Source organism: Peromyscus leucopus, chromosome 1 (assembly GCF_004664715.2).
Source record: "Peromyscus leucopus breed LL Stock chromosome 1, UCI_PerLeu_2.1, whole genome shotgun sequence".
NCBI lineage: Eukaryota > Metazoa > Chordata > Mammalia > Rodentia > Cricetidae > Peromyscus > Peromyscus leucopus.
In genome coordinates this window covers 7,092,465-7,107,517 of record NC_051063.1, presented here as the reverse complement: position 1 = coordinate 7,107,517, position 15,053 = coordinate 7,092,465, and the positions used below count along the sequence as shown (strand labels likewise).

Below are 15,053 nucleotides of genomic sequence, written 5' to 3'. Positions count from 1 at the left end.
CATACATTATCATTGCATACAGAAATTGAAACATGATTAAGATAAACAGCAGTAATAAAAGGTAAGTGATTGATGATAGCTCTGATACATAAGAATGAGAGGAATAGGAAAAGTGAGTGCATATATTTTGTATCTTTATCTTGGTAGTGATTGAATTTTATTGTAAAATATAACTAGGATCTATACTTACTGTCTACGATTTATTTGGATAAGAACGTATACTAAAAACATGATCACTGCATCTATTCATCTAATTTTAAGTACACCAACATACTTTTTAGGAGATATATACAAAATATACTTTTTTCTTTTACATACACACAAAATGTTAGAACTTGTCAGTTTAGCTAAACTACTAAGATAAAAAAAATAAAAAGCATTTGACCAGAATCATCTACAAGCTTTGGTCTTGGAGATGTGTCCATAGATAAGCATTTCTATCATTCATGGAGATTTCTAAGAAAAAAAAATTCAGACTGTGAATTCATTTCTTGTTCTTCTCGCACAAGACATGCTGTCTGGGAAACCTGGTCTCAACCAGTCTGGGACCCCTGAGTTCGTGTTCCGGGTGTTCACCAATGTCCCTGAATTCCAGGCTCTCCTCTTCACACTCTTCCTCCTGCTCTATCTGATGATCCTCTGTGGAAACACTGCCATCATCTGGGTGGTATGCACACACAGCTCGCTGCGCACACCCATGTATTTCTTCCTGGGCAGTCTGTCCCTCCTGGAAATCTGCTACACCACAGATGTGGTGCCCTTGATGCTTTCCAACATCGTGGGAATACAGAAGCCTATATCACTGGCTGGTTGTGGCACACAGATGTTCTTCTTCCTCACTCTAGGAGGCACTGACTGCTTTCTCTTAGCAATCATGGTTTATGACCGGTATGTGGCCATCTGCTATCCTCTGCACTATAGCCTCATCATGACCCGGAAGTTGTGCCTCCAGATGGTACTGGGCTCCTTAAACTTGGCTCTATTCCTTTCCTTGCAGCTCACCGCCTTAATTTTCACCTTGCCCTTCTGTGGACACCACAGGGAAATCAACCACTTCCTCTGCGATGTGCCCCCAGTTCTGCGCCTGGCCTGTGCTGACATCCATGTGCACCAGGCAGTACTTTATGTTGTGGGCATCCTGGTGCTAACAGTCCCATTCTTGCTTATCTTCATTTCTTATGTGTTCATTGCTTCTACCATACTGCGCATGCACTCTGCAGAGGGCCGCCAAAGGGCCTTTTCCACCTGTTCCTCCCACCTCACTGTTGTCTTGCTACAATATGGTGGCTGTAGCCTGGTGTACCTGAGACCGCGCTCCAGCACCTCAGATGATGAGGACCGCCAAATCGCCTTGGTTTACACATTTGTAACGCCATTACTCAATCCTCTAATTTACACCCTTAGGAACAAGGATGTCAAAGGTGCCCTAAGAAACTCCATCTTCCGTAAAACTGCTTCTCATTGGAGCTAACAGCGTCTGATTGTAGCAAGGGATTTGGGTCTGTCAGTTAAACCAATCAACTGAAAATGTCAATTATATTATTTAGTTTACTAAATGTCACATTTTATTTTCATTTTACTGTGAATGCTGCTGATAGCTATATTTATTTTCTTGAAATTATGGAATACTTTTAAAATTGGAGTGAGGAAAGAGAAGTGAGAAATGTTATAATTACATAATCTCCAAAAAATAAATAAATAAAACCCAGAAAATGATAGCTTAAGAATAGACAGAGAATTTTCAATAGATTTGGAATGTTTACCTCTGGTCTTACTTGCATAAATAAAAGAAAATTAATAAATTGTATTATTTAAATAAAAGATTCTCAGTTCACGCATGACAGTGGCTTTCTTGGGAACCTCACATACATGCTGCATTTGAATAACAGCTGCTGTCTGCTTACATGCAACCTCCTGAGGAGGAAGAGATGCTCCACAAAAGGGGGTTACTTACAATTTTGAAGGATGAATATTTTCCAAAAATAAATCTCTTTCTCTGTGTTTAATGCTGTGGAATAACCCCTTTGTACAGGGTGAAGATTTGTCGCTGTGATTGGTTTAATAAAGAAGATGACTGGCCAATAACTATGCAGAATAAGGTTAGGCAGGAAAGCCAGAGAATGCTGGGAAGGAGAAGGGTGGAGTGAGAGAGTTACCAGCCAAATGGAGAATGAGTTGGACATGTAAAATGGAATACAGGTAAAAGCCACAATCCTCAGGGCTTTACATAGATTAATAGAAATAGGTTATGTTGTACAAGCTAGTTAGTAACAAGCCTGAGCGGTTGGGCAAGCATTTATAATTTATATTAAGTTTCCAAGTCAGTTATTTGGGAAGTGGCTACTGGTTTTTTTTTTTTGGGGGGGGGAGCAGGCTGTCAAAACAGGAAAACTCTGCCTACAGTTTGATGTGAAGTTATAATCAGCAATTGATTATTTAATGTGTGAGATGTTTCCTTCATGTCAGATGTTTCCACTGGTGAATTAATTTTCTCCTGCTGGTAAGAAAATAGGAATTAGCTTCCATTGGCCAAGCACCTATAGACAACTAGGTTAGTGAACCAAGACCTAATCCTTGTGGCTGCCAGCATAAAGCCACTGTGCTGGAAATTCTGGCAATAAAGTTTGCTCTTTCACCCTCATCTCTACTTCCTTTCTTTCTTGATGACTCTTAGTCCTGGATGCACTCAGCTGTTCTTCTTCCCACTTCTGGTCTTTGTGTCTATGAATCCCTGGTGTATAGCAAAAATACCCTAACCAATAGTCTTGAAGCAAGATATCCAATATAATCAAGCACTGGTACAATGAAAGACAGAAAGCCATAGAATTAAATTTTAACCACATACTTCATATAATAGAATGTTGTAATGACATGACAAAATTCTATGAGGTGGAATGGAGAAGTAACATTCTGTGGGTTGAGGAATTGTCCCTGTGGATCATTTGAGCAGGTCCCTGTCAGGCAAGGAAATGATACTTGAAGAGGTGAGAATGAAAATTCAGTTCAGGCTGACTTAGTCACCCTGTATCAGACTTCTAAAGAGTCTTCTGCTAGGCAGTTTATTGCCAGAATATTTAAACACAGTACAATCTGATTTTTTTTACTGTAATATTAGTAGTTTTACTTGTTATACAAGACATTTTAGACAACTCTCTTTGTATTCCCATAATTATTTCTGGAATAGGCAAAATAAAAAAGAAATGGTTGCAACCATTACAGGATTTGATAGATGCAAAAAAAAAAAATCATACCTTTAAGGGATACCTCCCTTAATTCTATTGATTAGTTGCAAATATTTACTGAGCAAATGATTGTAATATGGTCTATCTCATGTAAACTTTTATAAATAATCCATAGCACAGCAATTCAATATCATACTGTCTCCTATCACAAGTGTGCCTTTTATCCTTGGTTGAAAGCATTTGTATCTTGAATTAACAAGCTGATAAGTAGCATGTAATACAGTCAGTAAACAACATCATCATTTTTTAGTCAATACTATAGTGTCTGGTTGTTTTCTGAAAGTCTCAAATTGATGAGCTAGAGTCCTGTGTGGTGATATGTTATTTGTGCTCTAATAAATAAACCTTTCTTGAGTCAAAGGTCAAAGGAAAAAGCTATCCATTACATTAAACATAGAAGTCAGGCAATGGTAGCATACACCATTAATCCTAGCATTTGGGATGCAGAGATTCATCCAGATTTCTGTGAGTTCAAGTCCACACTGGGAACAGAGCCAGACTTGGTGGTACACACCTTTAAATTCCAACTCTAGTTAACTATAAAGGTCTGGAGGTCTGTACAGACACACAGGAAGTGACAGAGATGGGCAGAAAGAGGAACTAGTATAGCTGAGCAAAAAGAGGAAGTGAGATGGCAGGGCACAGAAAGGTTATAGGCATGGGTGTACAGGAAATAGCTCTCTTTGCAGAGGATTTCTAGTGGTAAGAACATGGCTGGCTTCTTTTTACTTCCCCAGTTTCTCAGTTTTTACCCCAATACCTGGCTCTGAGTTTCTTCAAGGAACAATGGCAGCAGAAAGCCTCTCCCTTCTGGGTTATGCAGAAGGTGTGATAAAGGCAAACATGAGACCAATGAATATAGATCAACAAGAGACAGACAAGGTAATCCTTTGCCTTTGCCTTTGCCTTTGCCATAGGGAAACTCCCTGAGGGGTCTCACACAAGTTCCAATGGCAAATTCAGTTCAGTCCTTTCGAGCCAACATAGAAGAAATCCCTTCCTAGAGCAATTAAATAACAAAATGTCTATTGTAAAACACCATACTGTTTAGTGTGATAGAACAGCTATAGCAGAAAGAACAAAAAATTTCAGGAAAAACCATAAAGTGAATTTTTTGACAAACTTCTATAAATGAACAAAGACCAAAATTAAAATTATAAATAAATGACATTCTCATTGAAGGTCTTGTAGATACAGGTGTGGACATAACAATAATTGCACCAGAATCTTGGCATGCAAACTGGCCTCTTAAGGAGGTAAATATTTAGCTGTTAGGGATTGGAACACTATCTCAAGTGAAACAGAGATCAAGATGGCTCAAATATATAGGGCCAGAAGGACAAAGAGGAAAATTAAAGCTGTTTGTGGCTAATATAGCTATGAATTTATGGGGCCGTAATTTATTACAACAATGGAATACCCAGATTAACATTCCTCCAACCTCAGAAACAAACCATAAACTAACATATGTTTCTGAGAAAAATATTATAAGGAACTATAAAGAACAGTAACCAACTTCCAGATTGTATGAGAATAGGGCACAACAGATGCTGATCTTTCAAAGACACCAACAGCTCTACCTTTAAAATGGTTAACAAACAAGCCTCTATGTGTTCAGCAATGGCCTTTAACAACACAGAAACTACAGGCCTTAGAACAGCTAGTACAATAGCATTTAAATGCTCATCATATTGAAGAATCAATCAGCCCTTGGAATTCTCCTGTATTTGTTATTATTTTGTTTTTTCAATATATCAATTTTAATATAATATAAATTGTTAATTTGTATTATGTATGATCATGTTCTTCCACCATTCTTCCCCTTACCTCTTCTCGGATATACTACCACCACCTCTATATTTGCTTTCAACTTCATGTCATCATTTTTAAACAATCCATCATGTCCAAATTGTGGTATCCATATATGCATAGGTGTCAGGCCATTGAATATTGGAATTTACTGACTCTCCCTCCCCTACAGGCCATCAACTGTTAATAACTCTTCAGTTATTGTTGGAGGATCAAGAACTGAATGTGCCCAATCTCGCCTGTATTTGTTATTAAAGTGAAATCTGGTAAATGGAAAATGATAGCAGACATAATAGCAATTAACAAGGTAATTCAGCCAAGGAGCTCTCTACATTCTGTAATTCCTTTGCCTACTCTGTTACCTAAAGGATGGCCTCTTATATTTACCAATTTAAAATACTGTTTCTTCACAATACTCTTACAATAAAAGGACAGAGAAAGGTTTGCCTTCACAGTGCCTACTTAAAATAATTCTCAGCCAGTTAAGAGATATCAATGGAGGGTTCTCACACAGAGAATGTTAAATAGCCCAACATGTGCCAATATTTTTTACTGTAGCCATTGGAAGTCATATGTAAACTACTTCCTAAATCTATAATTTATCATTACATGGATGATATTTTACTAGCTGATTCAAATGCAGATACCTTAGAATGTTTGAAGAAGTAAATGAAATTTCGCCTTACAAAGAGGAGATTCTATTAATTATTTAAGATATAAAATAGGTCTACAAAAGATTAGACCCCAAAAGGTGCAAATTAGGAGTGATTGATTATGAACTCATAATGTTTTTCAAAGATTATTCAGAGACATTTCCTATCTACAGACTGCTGTTGGGGTAAAAAACGATGGACTGAGTAATTTGTTCAAAATCTTAAAGGGTGACAATGACTTAACTAGTCCAAGAAAATTGTCAGCTGAAGCTGAGAGAGTATTGGCTTTGGCAGAAAAGAAAATTCAGAATGTACATGTGGATCATGTGGATCCAAAGCTTGATTGTGTTATTTTACCCTCTAAGCATTCTCCTACATGAATTTTAATGCAGAGGGAAAATACTATACTGGAATGGATATTTCTACCAAATAAACAGAGTGAAAAATTAAAAACTTATGTGGAAAAGATCTCTGAGTTGATTTTAAAAGCAAAATTGAGATGTTGTCTCTCAGTTTTTACCTCAAAATCTAGCTCTGTTTTTTTTATTAATGAGACTGTTTAGCAATTTGTCTTACAGTCCTGATTTCTTCCCCAAGTTATCAGCTTACTCTTACTCTTAAGACATTTCATTTTAATTGATTTGTCATTTGTGTATAGATGTTTCATTGGTCTGGTGGGGTCTGGATGTCCTGGTTGGATATATCAGATCAGGAGCTATCATAGGCTTCATTTTTTTTTTTTGGAAATACACAAGCATAACTTTGCCTCAGTGATAAAACATCAGGTTCTTTCTTTTTATTTAGTGTTTACTTTAGGTTGTGTATCCTTTAAGACAAATGCTTTTGGGCAACAGAAAAATAATATTCCCTTAAGGTAAAATGTTTTGAAAATATTTAAAGTTGGCATAACTAAAGGTCGCATAGTATGTGAGGGTATAGGTGAGTATATATAATAATCCCTTTTTAATTTTTAAATTTTTAAAGTATTCAGTGATATTCCATAATAGCTTTATCCTACAGATAGTAAAGGATTTTAGTGACATGATTAATACTAAAATTCCTACAGTCATTTACCAGCTTAATTTGGACAATTGTTACTATTTAATTGTGATGAGCATCTTAGAAAGGAAATGTTTAAAGAGCTATTTGACAAAATTAAGTTTCATATATAACATAATGGTATTTCTCTGAAGTTTCCAGAGCCCATAACATTCTTAGGACTATGTTATGTAGCAGACAATTTGGGAGAGACATATGCAAGCCTGTAGTGCACTTTGGGCATAGAGCTCTACATATGAGAGCTCTCATATGTAACAGCAGAGAATGTTCCAGACACAGACAAGCATCATTTTAGATGTCAAACTGATGCCTATTCATTACTAGTTATGCATTAGAAGCTTGGTACACTGTATGAAATAATATCTTTATATTGTATAAAATAATGGCTTTAATAGAGGATAGGCTTTCTTTTTTTGTTGTTGTTTGTTTGTTTGTTTGTTTTTCGAGACAGGGTTTCTCTGTGTAGCTTTGCGCCTTTTCCTGGAACTCACTTGGTAGTCTAGGCTGGCCTCGAACTCACAGAGATCTGCCTGGCTCTGCCTCCCGAGTGCTGGGATTAAAGGCGTGCGCCACCACCGCCCGGCTGAGGATAGGCTTTCATGAGCCCCTTTTAACTTTTTCCCTTGCCAGAATCTGATCATTTATCAAGATAAAGGCAAGCACAAAACAAAACAAAACCAACCTACAAACCATTAATTAACAATGGTCATTAATTTTCAATGATTTAAATTAAGGACTTTTAATTTAAGATATTGGATCCTAAAAAATTGGGGCAATTTAAGTTTGAGTTCAAGAAGATATTTTGATTAGGTAACAGAATATTAAGAAGTACTTGAGAACCCTGACACATGGCAGAACTCCAGCCAAGAGCCCACACCATTCCATGTGGCTGGGGTGGGCAGAACATAGACAAAGACACCAACTGGGAGCCCACCCATTTGATGCTAGGCAATTGGGCACTATAATGATCTCCTTGTAATGGGGAAGCATGGCCCAGCCCAGCATCACAGCAACTTGGAAGAGATGGGGAAACCCAGCTGCAGCCCTGGAGCTGCCCACTCTGGACTCTGAGGACAAAACTTGGGCCATAGGGTACCTTATAACACTGGATAGATGGGCACTATTAAAATGAGCAGAAGTGGGGTCTTATAGGAGGGAGAGACAGATAAACAGACAGAGACAGACAGAGAGACACTGAGACAGAGAGACAGAATGGTTCAGGTCTTATGGACAGAGGCATATCTGAAAAGACAAACGAAGAAGAGAGCAAGCTGAGATGGTGAGGGTGCTGACCCCTTGTCCAGCAGCAACACAGAGGAAAGTGAGCTCTGCACTTTATCTGGGCAGCACAACCGAGATGACCCTGTTGATGAGAGCACAGGTGAGCCAACCCTGAGGACATGAACATGGGAGATACAACCCCACCCCTCTTCTACCACATCAAGGCATTGACTGAGGAGACATATCCTTCTCCATGCCCATCAATGCCTGGGACAAGTGGTAGAGCTGGCCCTGTGGTCATAAGAGCAGGAGAACTGTCCCTTTTCCCCACCGGCTGCAACACTCACAAGAGCAGACCCTGTATCTTGCCAGGGCAGCACAATAGAGCCAACCCTGCTAGTGCAGGCATGGGTAAGCCAGCCCTGAAGATGTGAATATGGGAGAGTTGTCCACATCTCTCTGTCTTGTGGTGGCATGTGCTAGGGTAAGATGCCCTTCTACCTGCCCGTCAATGTCTGAGGCAGATGGGAGGGCTGGCCCTGAGGTTATCAGAACAAGAAAGCTACCCTTGCCCCCCAACAGTTGTAGCATTTGGGAAAGAAGACCCTGCACCTTCCCTGGGAAACACAATAGAGCCAATCCTGTTGATGGTGATGTGGCTGAGCCAGCCCCAAAGTAGTGAACAAGAGAGAGTTGTTTTCATTACTCATCTGTTATGAGATGGCATGGGTGGGGGATGGCTGCCCTCTCCCCCCACCCATCAATGCCTGGGGCAAATGGGAGAGCACCTGTGATCATAAGTGTAGGAGACCCATCCATGACCCCAAACAGCTACGACATTTGGGAGAGTAGGCCTTGCACAAAGCAGGACAATAGAGTCAACCCTGTTATTGAAGATGTGGGAGAGTCAGCCCCAAAATTGTGAACATGAGAGAGCTGTCTTCATTTACTATCTAGAAGACCAACCCTACAGCTGCCCAGGCCCAGACCCAGGGTCATGAATTGGCCTACTCCAATATCCACCCCATCTATGATCTGATGTAGCACATGACCTACAGACCCAAAGCTACAGGATCTCCACAACACAGGGCAGCAGCAGGATGTCTAGAAAGAGTCCTAGTGGGGGCCAACCATCAACCATGCAGTGGAGACCAAGGAACTCAAACCAGACCAATGACACTTTACATTGAAAACTTGTAAGTAGAGATGTATGGACAAAGGGTTATATGGTGTAACTTGTCGGGTCACACTGCAGCTTTCATGATGAAATTTTTATTTTTTTCTATTTTTTAATTTTTCTTTTCTTATTTTTCTCATGAATTTTGTTTTATTTGGCGGGTTGCAATGGTGAAGGGCAGATGTGAAGGGACAAAAAATGAATGAATGAATGGGATAAAGATACATGACATGAAAGATACATAGAATAATAAATAAATAAATAAATAATACCTGATAAATAATCACAGAAAATCATGAAGTAGAAAACTATTTGGTTTCTAATGCCAGTATAAAGGTTTACACCCAAATGATAGTGTAAATGAAACAAAATTGAGACCAATATTAAAGCATATCAGTTTCATGGAACTTAAAGATTTCTCAAATCCCTGATTCAGGGTAAGTCTAAACTGCTGTGTGATAAGCAGTTACCACAACTGCAATGTAGCAAGACTGCAGCAAATAAGAATTCCAGTCCCCCTAGGAAATCTCCAGTTCCAAATGCAAATAAACAAGCCCAGCTAATGAATGAGCTAAAAGTGAGGAAATGTGAAATGACTGATATAGTACCAGAACAATATCAGTCAGAGCCCAGGTGACAGCTGTAGATGTGCAGATTGTATGTAATTTGTGTGGCTAACAATTCTGCTTTGCCACTCTAGATCTAAACTGACCACATTTTGAAGGTGCCTCTGGAGTAAGCATCCTTCACAGATAGAATATTCTCCCTGTGTGATAAAAATTAGTTCCCTAGAGTAGATTAGAAGGTGGTAAGGGAAGAAGGGACAGAATCACAAAAATGAAAATAGCACATATATCTCTTTAAAGTTCAACCCATTTGATGAGATAACATTCTAAATTGCTCCATTTTAGGGAAGGTTGTATAAAGGACCAAAGATAAATATCCCTAAAGTAGTGTCTACGGAATAATGAAGAAAAGACTGACAAATTCCACTTCAGACTAAAGTTTTGTGATCTTATTCAGAGTGACTTCAGTCTCATAAAAAGTTGTATATTTCATACAGTCCTATATGTAGTGGGTAGCCTTTCCAGCTTGGATCTGGAAGTTCCAACCCCCATTGAGACTCTGGCAACTGTCATGCCTACGAGGCGGGGCGAGGGGAGGCTCCTGGGGACCCGAGAGCTGGATGGGCCAGCGCTCTCTCTGTGCGCTCTCTCGGTGCCGGGACGCTGAACAGTGAAGGTGGACTGTGCAGAGCTCCGGAGAACACCGCTGGATTGCGTTACACCTTCCCCAGACCCTGCGACCTACCCATTACTTAATTTGTGAGTTATGCCATTAAATAAATATCCTTTTAACTACGTGGAGTGGCCAAAATAATTTCTCCAGTACCTATATGCTTTATAAATAGGAGGGTTACATGGGTATATCTGCACAGTGACAAGTGGTTAACATTATTAGACACAATCTTATATTAGACACATTTATATACTATCTCTTTATCTTTTAGATTGCAATTATTTACATGTGAAGTGTACAATTTGCAGGAGTCAGTCCTCTGCTTCTATCAGAAAGCAAACTAAGGTCATTAGGCTTGGCACAAGATGCAGTTACCCACTGACTCATCTCAATAGACCACTACCTATTTTGTTCTAATGATACAATTTAGTTCCCAGTCTCTGTTGCCATATTCTATGTTTTCTGAACTGACAATGAGACATCGTGCCAATGATTCCCACCCCCAAAAAATGTGTTTTCCTCTTCTGGATAAAAAAGAAATAACCATAGTGAGAACATGGTTCCTGACTTCCTATGCAACAATCAAGAGACCACATAATGCAACCTCGGTGTTCAATAAAGTTTCCTGAGGAAACTCTAGGCTAATGGAAAACAAGAGACAAGAAGAACCTTGAAAAGAAACACACTTTCCTTTTTCTCTTATAGGGACTTCAATATGATTTCTCCTTCTACAGTGATTGCTCACTGATTGAATAGATCTGAGTAATAAACTCCTCTGGCTCTAAAGGATTGTGTGTGTGTGTGTGTGTGTGTGTGTGTGTGTGTGTGTGTTGTGAAAGACAACATTTTCATTATACTATATTGATTGGCAATGACATCAAACTCATTTTCCTAATTTATCTAATGTTTCAAATTCCAAATAAATTATTAAGACTAAAATTCATACCTCAGTTTCTATTTTCCAGATGAATAATCTGTAATAAACTATAATAAAATAATTCATTTTAAATGTCCCTTATAGCCAAATTAACAAAGGAAAAATTCCATCTTTGTCTAAGTTTCTTTATTTCTATATAGACACACATAGCTAGTTAGCTACATTGATTGATAGACACTTCATTATTTCATTATCTTAAATATTAGACATAGATAAATGTTATTTACATATTTCATTATACCAGTTAATGGACATTGATTAGTTGATTGCCCCCTATTGAGTACACACTGAATGTATCTCTTTGAATGATAATTGCATATTGTTATAAAGTACATGTAATATTGGAAGAAAAATATTAATTTTGGCAGCTTTTCTGGCTATGCAGTATTTCTTTCTTTATTAAGAATTTTTTTATTCATTTTACATACAAACCACAGGTCCCCTCTCTTCCCTGTTCCTGTCCCAGCCTGTCCCCCCAGCCTCCCCCCACTCCCCACCCACCTCTCATTCCCTCCTCTGAAACCCACCTTTCATTCCCTCCTCTGACAAGGTAAAGAGACAACAAAACCAAGCTAGTGGGAACTCATAAACTTCAGACTAACAGCTGTGGAGCCTCCATGGGACTGGACAACACCCTCTGCATAGTGTGACAGTTGTGTAGCTTGATCTGCTTAAGGGGCCCCTTGGCAGTAGGATCAGGATCCATCCCTGGTGCATGAGCTAGCTTTTTGGAGCCCACTATCTATAGTGTGACACCTTGTACAGCCTTGATGCAGGGTGAGGGGCTTGGACCTGCCTCAACTGAATGTACCAGGCTCTGCTAAATATGTAGTATTTCTTGATCTCATGTATTCTTGGAAATGTTCCCTGCTTCTTTGTGTATTGGGAACCATTCAGTTTAATTTAACTATGCCCCCTTTCAATGTTGTAACTCACATTTTATTTATTACCTTTGCATTCGAGATCCCAGGTTTTATTGTGGGGTATTCGTCTCTAAATAGGATATCTCTTTCACACCCCACATGGTGCAAGGAACATTGCAGAAAAGGGAGAAGAAAGACTGAAAAAAAACACAGATTGGAGGGAACTTCTGCAAAACACTCTCTTCTGAAAACAACAGAGTATTGCATTCCTGAACTCAGTGTCTGTGGTTGCCTGCTTAAGATCAAGGCAGCAAATATCCAACCAAGAATTAGAGAAGAGATAACAACAATAACTATAATAAAATAAAACAAAAGCATCAAATCAAAGTTAGACAAGTTAACAGAAAGATGAAAGAGCTCAAGAAGACAAAAGAAAAGCCTGTTCTTTTCTAATGAGAGACAGAAAGGGAGTGCATGTGGATGAGAGAGGAGATGTGAAGGAAGCAGGAGTAGAGGGAGGGAAAAATGTATTCAAATTATGTGGATGCAAGATACAGGGAGGAATTAAAGGTCTTAAGTCAAGAGTTGAAAAATTTCTGCAGAAATACACATGTGCACACAAAAGACATATACACACACAAAAATTTACATACAAAATCACTTTTCATAAAACTCAACATCATTCTGCTAAGTAGCACACAATTAAGTTAAAAAAATTGTAAACCCTGGGAATAGGTAATGAATGCCATGCATTGTTTTTTGTCGGTCATACTGAGTTTTCACATTTTGGGTGTATTGTGTTTATGTTACTGAAGATGTTCACTGTTGGGAAACCTTTGGCCTATTTCCAGATCAGTACATGAATGCCTATCCAACAGGTCTTAGCAAGGCAGGACCTGTGGAGATGGTCTCTCATCTGGAAAAGACCACTGAACCTTGGGACAGTGCTGAATACTGCTGAGACCATGGAGTATGCATGCTCTCTTCTCTCTCATAATGAGGATTCTCTTCACAATTTTTAGTTTCATGTTGTCTGTCATGCATGGGAGAGTTTTAATCATTTCCAGAAACCCTGTTTTTTCTCCACTATTTTCCCTAAAATTCTTTGGGAACTGATGCTGTTCATGGTTTTTTTTATAGTGAGGTTTAGGCATTCAGGACCTTTTTATAAGACAAGGGAATAGTTAGAGAAATATAAGCTAAATGCATGCAAACAGTTTATGACAAATCACCCTTATTTCTGTAAATATGTTTTGTTAAGTTTTGAACAATATTGTTCTTAAGAATGTGTGCCTGTTTCTTCTCACCTTTCAGCTTTGTTAGGACAGGACATTCATGGTTCGATATTTAGCCAAGCTAAGAAAATGCTGAGCATTGGTTTTGGTTTAAAAGTTGTTTTGATGTAAAATTTTGAAGGAAAATACTTGATTTTTCCAGAGGTTAATATTAGAAGGTGGGAAAACATGCTTGTTTTTGAAGTATAAATAAAGAAAGCTTGAGCTGTTCAGGGCTGTTCACTTGTGTGAAACTCATCTGATAGTTGGACACAATTCTTCATGCTGAAGGCCCTTCTGCATCTCAGAATCTGAAACCAAGCTGTGGTGGGACTACAGCAGGTTATGGTATTGTTCCTTTGCAAAGTGTTTCAATATCTTATTTGATATCTTTATCCCAGAAAGTAGATTGAGCCCCTATTGCACAATGAGTCCACAGGACACATGCATTGACTAGAGAAGACAGACTGGAGGGAGACTTCCTATAAAACCTATAATCTTTCCTTGAGCTGGAACTGAATCAAAAGCCTCTTCTCTGAGGACCACTTTTCATGGTGTCAGAAGGCACCAAGCCATGCTGTAAAAGAAATGTGCCGACAGTCCTACATAGCTATGACATCCATGAACAAAATAACCAGGATGGTACAGTAATCCTAAAGGTACAGTAATGTCACATATGTCTTCATGGTGAATAACAGTTCTCCAATTGGACTTAACAACTATTCAACAAGAAAGAAAAGCATGGTACCTAGCCAAATACCAGGGCTAATGAAGTGACTGATCTTAAAGGGGACTCTATAACTATGACTTTACTAAACCAGTATAATCCTAGTTACACTCTAAATATTTGTACTTGACACCCACAGATAAGTGCAGTCATTACTTCTAGTCAAGGAAACTTCTTTTTTTCAACAAAAAGAGATCACTACAGAAAACAACCAATTAAAATACAGAGTTATGGAGCCCAATTCCAAAGAATATATCTACAACAAAATTCCCACCCCAAAGGAATAGGGATTAACTCATGCGAGAGAGTGAAAATATTGTAAGAGCTGGAGAATCAAGAAGCTTGCTGTGAGATTATGCTAGGAATGTCAGGAGATAAACTGAGAAAAATGTCATAAAATGACTATCTAAAAGTAAGCTGAACAAGGACAAACATGGACATGCCAAAGTGGATGGACAAAAAGCTCTAGGGACCTCAAACCTATGGAAAGAACTACAGGCAACAAGTAAAACCCAAGAGCAGGAGAAATGATCTTTCCCAAGAATGAGCACAGTAATTGGTTGTCCAATACAAAATGTTCAGCCCTGAAAATGCACACAGGAGTAACATTTTACAGACTAAGTAGGCTGCACTTATTTATTTAGGAATACAAATATATCATATACATATACATATACATATATGTAACAACATTTAATAAGAATGAGGCCATCAATAGAAAAATAGCAAGAAGGGCTATATTGGAGTGTTTGAAGAAGGGGAAAGATAAAGAAATGTAATTATAGTATGATCTCAAAAAAATACAGGAAAAATTGAAATCATGATCTGAGCAGAGTTTTGAAGGGGATGGAA

At 38.5% G+C, this 15,053-nt stretch overlaps 1 protein-coding gene across 1 annotated transcript; it reads left to right on the top strand.

The window, feature by feature from the left end:
• The first annotated feature begins 511 nt into the window (after positions 1-511).
• LOC114684269 (olfactory receptor 10Q1-like) lies at positions 512-1,471 on the top strand. The gene has a single exon (XM_028858782.1). The coding sequence runs from the start codon at positions 512-514 to the stop codon at positions 1,469-1,471; it is 960 nt and encodes a 319-aa protein (XP_028714615.1).
• Positions 1,472-15,053: the final 13,582 nt, after the last annotated feature.